The sequence below is a fragment of the Pleurodeles waltl genome, chromosome 11 (genome assembly GCF_031143425.1).
Source record: "Pleurodeles waltl isolate 20211129_DDA chromosome 11, aPleWal1.hap1.20221129, whole genome shotgun sequence".
Taxonomy (NCBI): Eukaryota; Metazoa; Chordata; class Amphibia; order Caudata; family Salamandridae; genus Pleurodeles; species Pleurodeles waltl.
This window is the reverse complement of record NC_090450.1, coordinates 16,814,890-16,827,611: the sequence shown is the minus strand read 5'-3', so window position 1 is coordinate 16,827,611 and position 12,722 is coordinate 16,814,890. Positions and strand designations below refer to the sequence as shown.

At 43.3% G+C, this 12,722-nt stretch overlaps 1 protein-coding gene across 1 annotated transcript in view; it reads right to left on the bottom strand.

Moving 5' to 3' along the window:
- Positions 1 to 12,722, bottom strand: part of LOC138265048 (mucin-4-like) — a 223,263-nt gene that overhangs the window by 23,196 nt on the left and 187,345 nt on the right. The window contains exons 44-48 of the mRNA XM_069212596.1: positions 11,815 to 11,988; positions 10,622 to 10,695; positions 6,600 to 6,667; positions 4,274 to 4,449; positions 116 to 272 (exon numbers count right to left, since the gene is read on the bottom strand). Coding sequence (XP_069068697.1) covers positions 116 to 272; positions 4,274 to 4,449; positions 6,600 to 6,667; positions 10,622 to 10,695; positions 11,815 to 11,988 — 649 coding nt within the window. The remainder of the gene's footprint in view (positions 1 to 115; positions 273 to 4,273; positions 4,450 to 6,599; positions 6,668 to 10,621; positions 10,696 to 11,814; positions 11,989 to 12,722) is intronic.

Here is a 12,722-nt window from a genome sequence, read left to right as displayed (position 1 = left end):
CATCTTCCCAAGGATAAGAGCATAGAGTGAAGATAAAATCTTTGATAGATCACATGCAGGAGTGGAGACACAATCATGCAACAAGACAAGACGCCCTGTAGGCGCATTTACTTACCTGCATATAGGGCCCACCGCAGTTAGATTGCAGACTGCATTATTTTTGCAATAATTGTTACACTTGGATTCACATGTGAAGGTTGTAGAATTCAGTGAGTAGGCAGTTGACGGGAAGTCTCCACACCCGAAGTACTGTACTAGGTCAGCTTTGGAGGCTGCAAAAATAAAAGAGAGATTTAATTAGCGTAAGTTTCTCCTAATTTAAAAATAGATAAGTGTTCTTTGAATACCTAGCTACTTTTCATTGTTGTGGTATTGAAAGGGCCTGAAGGCTCTGAAACTGCACGTCAACCTTGGCACAAATGTTGATTTGGGATTCTCTTCCTTTTCATACAACATATGTTGATCTGTGACCCTCTATTCTACCAGATACATGTAGAGATTTTTCCTGCTCACTTTTGTGATGTTCTGATTTGTGACACTTTCTATTCTACTGACAGCTAATTTTATCTAAATGACTTACTATCAGCGTGTCTTAAGACTTGACTCCACTACTGCTGGATGCATATATATATATATATATATATATATATATATATATATATCTCCTTCTCTCTCTCTGACATCATGCCATGAACGGTGACTCCATATGGCCCTCGCTCACTCCCTCACTAGCAGCACACACTGATTGCAGTCTTTTATTCCACTGTCAATATTTAAAATGTGACTCTCTAAATGACATCATATTTTGATTTTGGCTCGCTATACTACTGGTGGAATACTTTAATCTTCAGTTCTTTCATGGGTAACATCATTTTGTATAGTAACTTACAGGCAGCATATTTTCACCCCTATTTCAATGATAGGAAAGACATTTTGGGGGTGATTCTGATTCTGGCGGGCGGCGGAGGCCGCCCGCCAGAATTCCGCCCCCATTATACCGCTCCGCGGTCAGAAGACCGCGGAGGGTATTATGAGTTTTTCCCTGGGCTGGCGGGCGGTCTCCAAAAGACCGCCCGCCAGCCCAGGGAAAAACTCCCTTCCCACGAGGATGCCGGCTCGTAATCGAGCCGGCGGAGTGGGAAGGTGCGACGGGTGCAGTGGCACCCGTCGCGTATTTCAGTGTCTGCAATGCAGACACTGAAATACTTTGCGGGGCCCTCTTACGGGGGCCCCTGCCGTGCCCATGCCATTGGCATGGGCAAGGCAGGGGCCCCCAGGGGCCCCGCGACCCCCCCTACCGCCATCCTGTTCATGGCGGCTTTCCCGCCATGAACAGGATGGCGGTAGGGGGGGTCAGAATCCTCATGGCTGCGGAGCGCGCTCCGCAGCCATGGAGGATTCAAACGAGCAGCGGAAAGTCAGCGGGAGACCGCTGACTTTCCGCTTCTGACCGCGGCTGAACCGCCGCGGTCAGAATGCTCGTTGGAGCACCGCCAGCCTGTTGGCGGTGCTCCCGTGGTCGGTGGCCCTGGCGGCCACCGGCCGCCAGGGTCAGAATGACCCCCTTTGATTTGTAAGCCCCTCTTGTACAGATAGCATGTTTTGATTTGTAAGATTCTCTTCTACTGGTAGCATGGTTTCATTTGTACATCTGTCTTCTGCTGGTTGCATGTTCTGTCTTTTACTGGTAGCAAGTTTCTATTTAGAAGTTTCTGTTTTACTGGTAGCATGCTTTGATTTGTAACTCTGTATTTTACTGGTAGCAGGTTTTCAATTAGAAGTTTCTGTTTTACTGGTAGCCTGTTTATATTTAGTAGTTTCTGTTTTACTGGTAGCATGTTTTGATTTGTAACTGTGGGCCAGATGTACGAAATACTTATTTTGCATTTCCTAAATAGCGACTCCTTAGAAATGGCTATTTAGGTAATGCAAAATGGTATGTACAAAAATAGAGTTTTGCTATTTAGGTAATACCAAACTATTAGTTCCTATGGGCCCATAGGTACGAATGGTTTAGCATTTCCAAGTACGAAATCACAAATTAGGAAATCCTAAAGCAAGGGTGACATTCAACCTAAGTATCCCCCTTGCTGCACCCCGAAAAAGTGGTGCACATGTAAAGCACCATGAATGCCTGCTCGAGGCTTCTTCATCCACAGGTGTACCTTATGCATCATGATGATTTTGTTTCCCCAATGTCAGGATAAAGTTGGAGACATTTTTCACCTTCCCTACACCACAATGGCATGCTACATGTTATTTATCTTTTTTCAATGCTGTGGCCTACTTTTTGTTCCCCATTTGTATCTTTGTGAATACTTTGATGGTTAAGACTGAATTTGAGGATGGCAGAATGGATGCCCTCTGAAACATTTTCAGAGAGTTTCAAGCCAATCATATTTGTTTTGATGGACGACCCCTATGTGTCTTTGGGGAGCATGCACCTACATCCGATTTGTTGTTTTCCCTGTTTACATGGTTTGGCATTTCCCGCCAGAGTGAGCCCCACAATAGCGCATGTTAACTGTGGACCTCGCTGTTTTACTGGACTGTGATACCACAGTGTTGCTGAAAGGCGACAGGAGCTCAAAGTGTACCTCTCGTTGAGAGCCTACTGTGAGGGATTGGACACAGACCCTGACATCCGGCCAAATCCTGCGCCCAACTCCCCCTAGAGGCAGCAAGTGGCCAAACTACCACTGCACATAGCCTTTGCCCTTGCATGGTGTAGAATTGGCCCTTGTACCCAATGACTCATGGATTGCCAACCCCCCATTGCTGGCTAAGCCCCACATGCACGTAACACCCCACTGACTCTCCACCCTAATTTAAAACAAACAAGTTTTTGGTCTCTCTGGACTAGCTGGTCCCATAGGAGCAGGGCGGGCTTTAGTGTTTGGTGCAACAAGGTGTGTTTATGCCCTCAAATGACCTCCTTTGCTACGGATTCCCTCTGCACCACCCTTTAATAGTGCTTCTCAAGTCTCCATATTTACCCTCACTTATATGTATTTCTTTTGTTTTATAGCGCCACTCATTCCAGTGTAGAGGCCCCAGGACTGGGCTGATTAGGCTTAGGCAGGCACAAGAGGGGGACATGCGGCCATCCTTTCCAAATAAGGTAATATTGGCCCCAGGGATTGGCTCTCTGAGTCCTCTGGTTGCTTGAATGGGGGGGCAGCGAAGCCCCCCTCCATTTTATAAAACAGCCCAGGGTTGGGCTCCCTGGGGTATAAACCAATGAATGCAACCAGACTGCAAATTTTTTTTTGTTTTTTGATTTTTCAATCCTGCAAGACTCTTGTGGGATTGCTGCATTTTTTTGTGCTTTTGTTTTGCACTTTGACCCCAGGGTGTCTCTCTGGGTCGCCCCATGCAGCTTAGTGGGTATCAGGGTATCCCTACTCTGCACCCTTATATTATTTTCTTTTTATAACTTCTGGACAAGTGAGTCAATAAAGTTTTTCTCATGTTGCTGGCAGCCAGTTAGAGCGCTCACTCTTGCGGGAGCCTGCCTCTCTTGAGAGCAAGATGGCTCAAGGAACTAATGCTCCTTGGGTTAATCAGAATGGAGTAATTTTTAATTGGAGTTCGAGTGGGTCTCACGGACCCAACAGCCAAAATATACAATTATTTTTTTCCCTATGTTTCAAGTTTGGTGTAATTCTATTCAGCAACTTTTCCTGTAGCCCTTGTCTAAAGAAGTCTATGGAAAATGCATGCGGATTTTGCATTTTGGGACCCACTGCTTTTTTTCTCGACCCCCTGCTTGATGGGTCACCTCAAATCTTTCCAGGAAGGAACTGAGGTGGATGTACTTTTTTTGTGAGATTTTTTATAGATTCGTTAAACAAGGGCAAGTTATTTGCAAACCCCAAAACTCTCTTTCGATGGAAAATGATACTGAACTTTAACTACCTGATGGCGACTGCCACTAGCTAATATAGATAGACAGATAGATAGATAGATAGATAGATAGATAGATAGATAGATAGATAGATAGATAGATAGATAGATAGATAGATAGATTGATAGATTTGTATACACATACATGGCATTGTGGGATTCATGGGGCTACACTGCTACCCCAGGGTATTACTTTATCAGCCGTCGTCTCCCCCAGCATGCCCTCCACACACACCCTTGACACTAGTATTTTTCTGAAATTAGTGCCAATTCCAGTTTGACCAAAGCTTAAGTTTTCACTAAAAAAGGTCTTCTCTACGCATGACTAGAACGAGGTAAAATCAGCAATAATTTTAGATTGACTTACTTTTTTCACCTTCGATGATGCCATTTAGGGAAATGTTCTTGTCCGAAATGGCTCTGGCTGACCTGCCCGTGGCAACGAGCCTTTTTAACTCCTCGAACAATTTGTCGTTAAGGAAAGTGATCACAGTTACATTTCCGGTGTAAGTGAACGCAGTCACTACGTTTCTCACGCCATTGCTAGGAAACCAAACAGATTTGTTCAAACATTTGTACCAGTACACAAACTGTGCTCACACATCTTCCTACTAGGGTTTTACTAATATAAAATAAATTGCATTACATTGTTAGGTAGAGATAACATTGCCGGAGGGCATTACTGCATTTTGCAACAGAGCTGGACAAGATCACATGTATATTAAGTGGGTTGCCCAGAATCAAAGAATGTGACAGCATTTGAACGAGAGGGAATATATATATATCTATATATATATATATATATATAGAGAGAGAGAGAGAGAGAGAGAGAGAGAGAGAGAGATACATATGTGTGTGTGTGTGTCTGTGTGTGTGTGTCCCTTGTGCCGCTGGACCGTCACTTTTTGTTATGCTACAGCAGCGCAGACTACCAAATTACATCTATGAGGCGACGCAAAGCCACTTTGTGTGGCTTTCAATGGCCTCATATATTTGGAACAAAGCAAGGCAATGCAAATCGCTGTGCTGCCTTACTCTGTGCTTGGGAGGCGTTGCATCAGCGTTGCAAAGGTTGTTCCTATGCAACACCCATGGATTATGACCGTTCCCAGATTTACAAAACCATGTAAACCTGGGGATGCACCAAAACCTTTCTCCTCCCGTGGTGTGAGGCGTGACGAGGAGAAATATATTTGTTTCTCCTAATTTGTTCCTCTTTCCTTCTTTGCTGCATTCTGCAGCACACATAGATAGAGGAAAATGCCTCTCTGGATTGTATTTGTGGAGGAAGGTGCCCCTTCCTGCACAAAAACAACCCAGCAGGTAATGCAGATACCCTTGCACCATGGTGCAAAGCAGCGACGTAACCAAACTTGAGGGGGCCCCCCTCCAAAGTAGGGGGGAGCGGCCCCCTCTCACCTGGACCTAGTCAGGGACCTGCCACCTGTGCACAGTGTACTGTGCTGAGGGGGCACCCTGTAGCTCGGTGTCACCTTGCCCCGTGGGGGCAGTGGGGGCCTTTGTTGGTCCACTGGTGCAAAGGTGCCTGCGTTGGTACTAGGCTGCCAAAATGGCACCAGCGCGGTAGGAAAGGACAGGAATGCACCATAGTGCATAAATACGGTGCATTCGTGCCCTTTCACTTTGGCGCAGTGCAGCGAAGATAACTTGCGGCACAGCCCTACGCCAAAACCCTGTAAATTAGGGCCCGGGTTCGCAACGTCTCAAAGTCAGAAGCCTCAACCACTTGCCACATCTACTCTCCTGCAGTTAAAGTTAGCAAACAAACTCACTTTTAAAAGGAAAGACCCTGCTTATGGCTGAAGATGTGCATAAAATAAGAAGCCTTCCTAATAGATTTGTGAAGGTTAGAAACTTCGCCACTTCAAGTTTCAAACTTTTGCATCTTTTCAAAGCTGTGTGTGAAATATCATGAAAAAGGCTTTTCTAAGAGAATTTGGCACTAAGCTGGAATACAAAAAAGTAGGCTTACAGTTTTTTTGGCATAAAACCAACATTTTGAGGGGTTTTTCACATGCTATTTCTCTTTTTAAAATCTTTCCACCTTGTATAAGTTACCAACATAGAAAAAGTTTAAAACAAAAATTTGCACTATTGACATAAGATGACTGAAAACTGCACAGACCCCTGTGTAGGCACAAAGGATGCATTTCTCTTTCTTTTAAACTGGTATTAATGCAGTGAGCACAGGTGTCTGCATGTGCCTCTTCTGATAAACCACTGAAATATTTGCAGTTGCTGGCCAGCTTCCCGCCCACAGATGTCTGTCACTTTTTAATGCTGTCCTATTTTTTTGTAACTTTTTATTAGTGTTTCTTGCAAGGACAATTTTTCTCCATCAAACATAAGAGTGATCGATTCCCACTCCCATCCTGGTAGTAAACCCCCAACCAATTCAAGAAACTTTTGGGAATGTCCACAAATGTACATTTTTCCCCACACTTTTCAACAGCCATTTACTACCCCTTCAGTGAGATGAAAGAGAGCAATTCTAGCAGAGAAATCCACTGTAGTAATTCCAGTTATGCCTACCGGTAATCAGTTTGTGGAATCCTGGCAGGAGTAAATGGAGGTATTTTCAGCCATGAAACTGTTTACAGACGAAAGTATCTCCATGAATAGGATCCCCTGTTTTCATGTCTGAGCTGCATCCTCTTAAGAGATGTACTCACCTGATGACACCGTACTGGCTGTTCTTGAAAGGCAATGTCAGCGTCAGAGTTTTAACAAGTTCTCCAACCTGTGGAAGAAAGAGATTCAGATCCATACAGTGAGGAAGCAGGTTTTGAATTAGCTCGGTACATTCATTGCCAAGTTTACCTTTAGCTAGTAAGAACCCTTGGTGGAGAATGTTCAAGGCACTAGACTTAAGGCCTGATTATAATGTGGCCACAAAATGAGGTGGAAACTTCCTACCTAGTCATTATCTATAACACAAGGTTTATCATTTAGCAGGTGGGAAATGTGCACCCAATTCTGAAACTGGGTCCTCCAAAGGGGGATTTCACAATAATTGCACATCAATGCACCCAATATTAGGGTGTACAAAAAAAGCACAGTGGGCCAGGTTTACAATAAACTGGTTCATCGCAAAATTAGCAGTGTTGCACTGCACTAGTTTGCAAACACAGGGATGACCTGTATTAACAAGAATACGGCGCACTACTGTGTTTCCCCCTGCACTGGCTCTAAATTTTCTGCCGAGCACCAACACAGCCACCCTTGCGCCATGGTGCGAGGATGGCTACGATGCGGGGGAGATTGTTATTGTGCAGGAAGAGACACCTTCCTGCACAAAAACAATGGCGATTTGCTCCATCTATGTGTGCTGCAGAACGCAGCACACATAGAAAGAGCAAAAAACGAGGAAAAATTAAATGATTTCTCCTCTTTGCGCCATGCTAACCCCACCACCGGGGTTGTGTTAGCCTTTGGCACTGCCTCAGATTTACGAAATCTCGTAAATCTGGACCAGCATCAAAATGCAAGGGTGCTGCATGCCACTTTTACAAAGTGCTGCGTGTGAAGGGGCCTTATTTATAAGGTGGCATTAGGCTACAAAAAGTGGCATAATGCCACCTTGTAAGTACAAGGTAATGTCACAAAAAGTTACGCGGCGGTGGCGCTAGGGGCTTGTAACAATGCCCCTTTGTGTTTATCTGCCTCAAATCACAAGAGCTATCACCTGCATTGGCCTTGTGTGCATTGCTAGTAATCCAGTTTGAGCCACACTGGAGGGTTTTGAAGCCCCACTATAACGATGGCCTAAGTATCAATTATATGTGTTAGGTGACTGATAACATTGAACAGTAATGAAGATGGAAAGTCGCTTTAACCAAGAAAATAGGTCAGAATGCTTGCTTGAGTCAGCCCTCCCACAGCCAGCACCCATCCCCACACATTTAGTCCTCCTTCAAACTCGTCTGTTTTCAACTTTCACGAAAATAATGTGTAGAGCCAGGATTAGGAGGAGGCAATGGAATGCAGATGGCACGAACTAAAGGGCTTAAGGAGCTGAAGTCCATTTGATTTGATATCTATGATTTTTAAATACACCTTTACGTCCAGGTCCCTTTAACTGTATCCATGACAACATTCCTTAGCATGACATATTGTGTCAGAGAAGGTAACGTCTAAGCCTAGGGGATATACTACTCTGTAGATAATATTGGCAAACTGGACATCAGCACTGAAAGTTCAGTAGGTATACTTTGTCCCTTATCCATGCAATCAAAGGCACAACCTAGCAATATTAAAGCTAGACTTGCATGTTTTGCCTGCTATTAAAAGCACTGGGTACTCGGCCTTATAAAGAAAACTGCTCTCCTATGAATTCTTGCATATCTGGTTAGCATTTGAAACATTGAGCATTCAGTACTTGGAAATGTCTACTTGCCTCAGGCCCAATGAGGTGGGTGATCAACTGCATTTGTCATGCCAAGTGGAGGCTTGTGGGGGCCAGGAGAGGTAAATGAGTGGTGGGCCAAAAATATGGTGGTGGTGTGTGCACCATCAATCTCTGGATAGTCCACAGTGTAAGACTATCCACCTCACCATCACCTCCTCAGAACATTCCTGTATTTCAGAGGACTAAACTATAAGAAGACAACCCTCTCGGAAGAAAGAAGACTTCTGAATGCTTCTTGAAGAAGAAGTCTCACTGAAGGACTCAATTGCTCATGCTTGCACCCAGGGACTAAACTGCTCTCCAAGGGTCAAGTGGTTGGCCTCAGACTATCTACTTCAAAGACACAATAAGCAGAAAAACTCCTCACTTCAACAGGGAGAGGACTGGACCCTGCGTGAGACTCAGATGAGGGAGCCTAAAAACCTGTGCTAAAGAATTTGGGGTGCAGGAGTGACCAGAAGGAACACTCCCAGCAGGTAGAGGAAAGTGGATCTCAACCACAGTTTCCACCTCTAAATGTAAAAGGTTTGACTTGGAAAACATGATGGGTGTAACCAACCTCTACTCTACCACAGTCGACTTGAACTCACACGTAAGACTCGGTCAGCTGTGAACTGTTGTTTTTCAAGGCACTTTTTGCCTTAGGCAAAAATCTTACAAAATTAATGCGTTGCTTTACCAATTGTGATGATCTTGGTGGGGTTTTCTTTGCTCCTTACATTTTTGTAACTTGGTTTGCTGTTTTTTTGATTTTGTAATTGTTGGTACTGTTTGAACACACACTTATATGGGCATCTTTCTGCTGCTTGTTCAATATTAGTTGCAAGGGGTTGACCAGAGACTCTCAAAACTGTGTTTTGGTTTATCTAATTATGTTTATTTAAGAAGGTAAGGAGCAGCACTACCCAAAGTAATAGCCAATTTCCATCAACAATCTGACATCAGAATGACAGATGAAGGTAGATCCCTAGGAATCTGAGGGCCAGATATGTGGACTTTCCTAAAGTGTTGCCCAATATGTGACCCTAGCCACAAGGAGTACAGAAAACCCTTCAAGACTGAATTCAACAGACTCTGAGGCATGACAGGAAAATACTGGAAGTGTCCATCACCCATCTGATCAAGCTTCATCTTTTCTTATTCCTATGAATTGGTTTCAGTGTTTAGTTTGTGAAAGAAAGAGTGCCCAACTCTGCACAAAAGCCGGCAGCCAGTGCAAATAATCATTAGTACTCTTCATACCAAGACTGGTAGTCTTGACTCTTCCACCAGACACTCATTTCCCCATTTCCTTACACTTCCAGGGTCCTTTTTTCTTCCTTTTTGGCGGTTTTGCTGTCTGTCTTCCTCCATCTTTCCAATCAGTGTGTTTTTCCCTCTCTTGCACTTGGGCAATATCTGATGCGGAAAAATGAGTGCCGGTCCCCAGAAACAAGCGTTGGTGGCCCCCATCCAGCAACCCCCAACTTAAATTAAACACTGATTATTTTCACCTCAGAGGTCGCTCTGAAGTTACCTGGTGACAACACATAGCGCTTTACAAGTCTCTGAAATAAACTCCTAGGTTTGTGGCCGACTGGCTCACTCCATCAGTCTACCTAAGTGCTGATTGTAATGTCACTCATTTTTAATCAGCTAAATGTTTCTAAACAACTGATAAGTAGGATGTAGGTTACTGTTATGTAAATACATGGACCATCAAATCAATAAACTATAAACTGCAAAGTAAAGGACAAGCGTACCTCTGCTATGTATCAGACCGATAGCACAAGTGGTTCAACAGAAATATCTGTACAAATTGCAGCCGCACTGGGCAATGTCTGTAACCATGCTCCAAGGTGGGTACCATCAGTCAATCTGTACTAACTGCTGTAATGCAGGTCTGGAACTGGCAGGCAGAAAGTAAACCACTTGTATTTGTATAATTCACACCATTATTGCACTATGTTTGCATGCAGCTTGTGTTTTTTTGTGGAAACACCTAGATTCTAGACCAACTATGCCCAAACATAACTTTATCCAACACCCTTCCAGAACTGAACCCAGGCTCCTTTCCGTAAGGCACAAACTACAAACCCACCTCTTCTATTGATACCTGAATGAAGGAACATGTGTCCCATGGAAGGTATATTCACTCCCTAAGGTTCCTTGTATAAATGGGTTTAATTTCATTGTGGGTATCTCTGTACCAAGAATGGTATTGTTAAGTGCACTTGTACCTTTTGGTGTTGGAGGGATCAGAAATAAAATAAATAAGTTCAGAGAGCAAGACTGAAAGTAGCAAACCTTTGTATCTGCATCCGCGTCACTGAAATCTGAAGTCGACTTCAGCTGTAGCTTGACAGTTCGCTTAGGTGGATCTGTATACAGGGACAAAGGAAGGCATTTTTGTGAAATTGTCTAGTGTGAAATGTAGTAGAAAGAGACAATGGGAGGCATTGTTGTGAAATCTTCTGTTGCCCGTTGGAGCAGTAGAAACATACAAAGGAAGATGTTTTGTAAAATCTTATGGTCTTAATTGTAACTGTAGAAAGACTTTCTTATGAAATCTTCTGGTGTGAACGTACTAGTAGAAAGAGTCAAAGGAAATTGTTCTTGTGAAATCATCTTGTCGAGTGTAGTAGTGAAAAGAGATAAAGACATTCTTGCTGAATCTTCTGCCACCAAGTGTAGTAGAAGAAAGAGACAAAAGAAGACTTTCTTGTGAAATCTTCTGCTGTCAAGTGTAGTAGTAGAAAGAGACTAAGGAAGTCATTGTGAAATTTTAAGGTAAGCGGTGTAGTAGAAAGAGACAAAGGAAGACATTCTTGTTAAATGTTGTGCTGTCAAGCAAACTAGTAGAAACAGACAAAGGAAGGTGATCTTGTGAAATCTACTGCAGTCTAGTGTCGAGGCTAAAGAGATATTCTTATGAAACTTTGTGCTGTCAAGTGAAGTTGTAGAAAGAGAGAAAGAAAAACATTTGCGGGAAACCTTTCAGTGAGAAGTGTAGTAGTAAAAAGAAACAAAGTAAAACATTGTGAAATCTTCTGCTGTGAAACATTGCAGCCGAAAGACACAAAGGGAGACATTCTTGGGAAATCTTCTGGTGTGAAACACAGCAGCCAAAAGAGACAAAGGAAGACATTCCTGGCAAATCTCCTGGTGTGAAATATCACAGTAGAAAGAGATTAAAGGAGACGTTCTTGTGAAATCATCTTGTCAAGTGTAATTGTAGAAAGGGACAAAGGAAGACATTCTTGTGAAATCATCTGTTGTTCAGTGTAGTCGAAGAAATAGACAAATGAAGAAGTTCCTGTGAAGTCTGCTCCAAAGTGTAATTGTAGAAAGAGACAAAGAAAGATGTTTGTGTGAATTCTTTGGTGTGAAATGTGGTAACAAAGAGAGACAAAGGAAGACATTCTTGTGAGATCTTCAGGTGTGCATTCTAGCGTTGGGAAGTGGATCGTTGTGTTTTGTATCGCAGAGTTACGACTTACCTTTGATAGGCACTGGTAGAAAGCTGAGACTGGACGATGTGCACCGTGTGCCCTCGTAGCCAGGGGCGCATGCGCAGATCTGGGCACAGTTAGCGCCGGTCCGGGTGCAGGTTCCCCCATTGAAGCAGTAATTCAAGGGGTCACAGGTGGTGGAGCAGCAGATCGTTCCGTTTCCTTGAAAATTAAGTTTGTGATCATTTAACTTCAGCAAAAGCACACATATCTAATTGAAAGCAAAATAGAATTCTCCCTTTCGCAGTTTGCCAGTAAACACAATGACTTGGGGCCCAATTACAAGTTTACCAGAGTGGTACCCCCCACTACCCGATGTGATACCACTCTGCCCCTTTATATGCGGCCATATGTTTCTGCACCCTGATTTCCTGGGTGCAGTAACACTGAACCCCATTTTACCAGCCACCAAATTCTTCTGAAAAGTCGTTTTCAGCTTGCACTGTAATTGGGAATTCTCTAGGGAAGTTTATCCTGAAATAAACAGGTGCCTACAGTTATACCCCATTCCGTGGTAATTAACAAGTAGCAGGTAAATTCACTTGAGAAGATATCGGACGCAATTATAAATTCCAAAAATCAGATAAGTCTGGATCTAAATCCATCATTCTCTTAATCGGGGACATATAATGATGGGATCAGTGCACTGATTACTTAACTTAGAAATTGATGACATGCTTCAGAATTCATATTTAGGGCAATACAACAGAAAATGTACAGATAACGTATGTGGCAAATGTATTCGTGCATAAAACATACAGTAAAATAGGGCAATACTGTGAATTTACTGAGTACGCACTGTACAGTAAAATTATCAATGCTATTATTTTGATGTTTAAAGTCATACTAAATATGGTCCTACACAATAGTCCACGAATATGCACATAAAGTTTGGG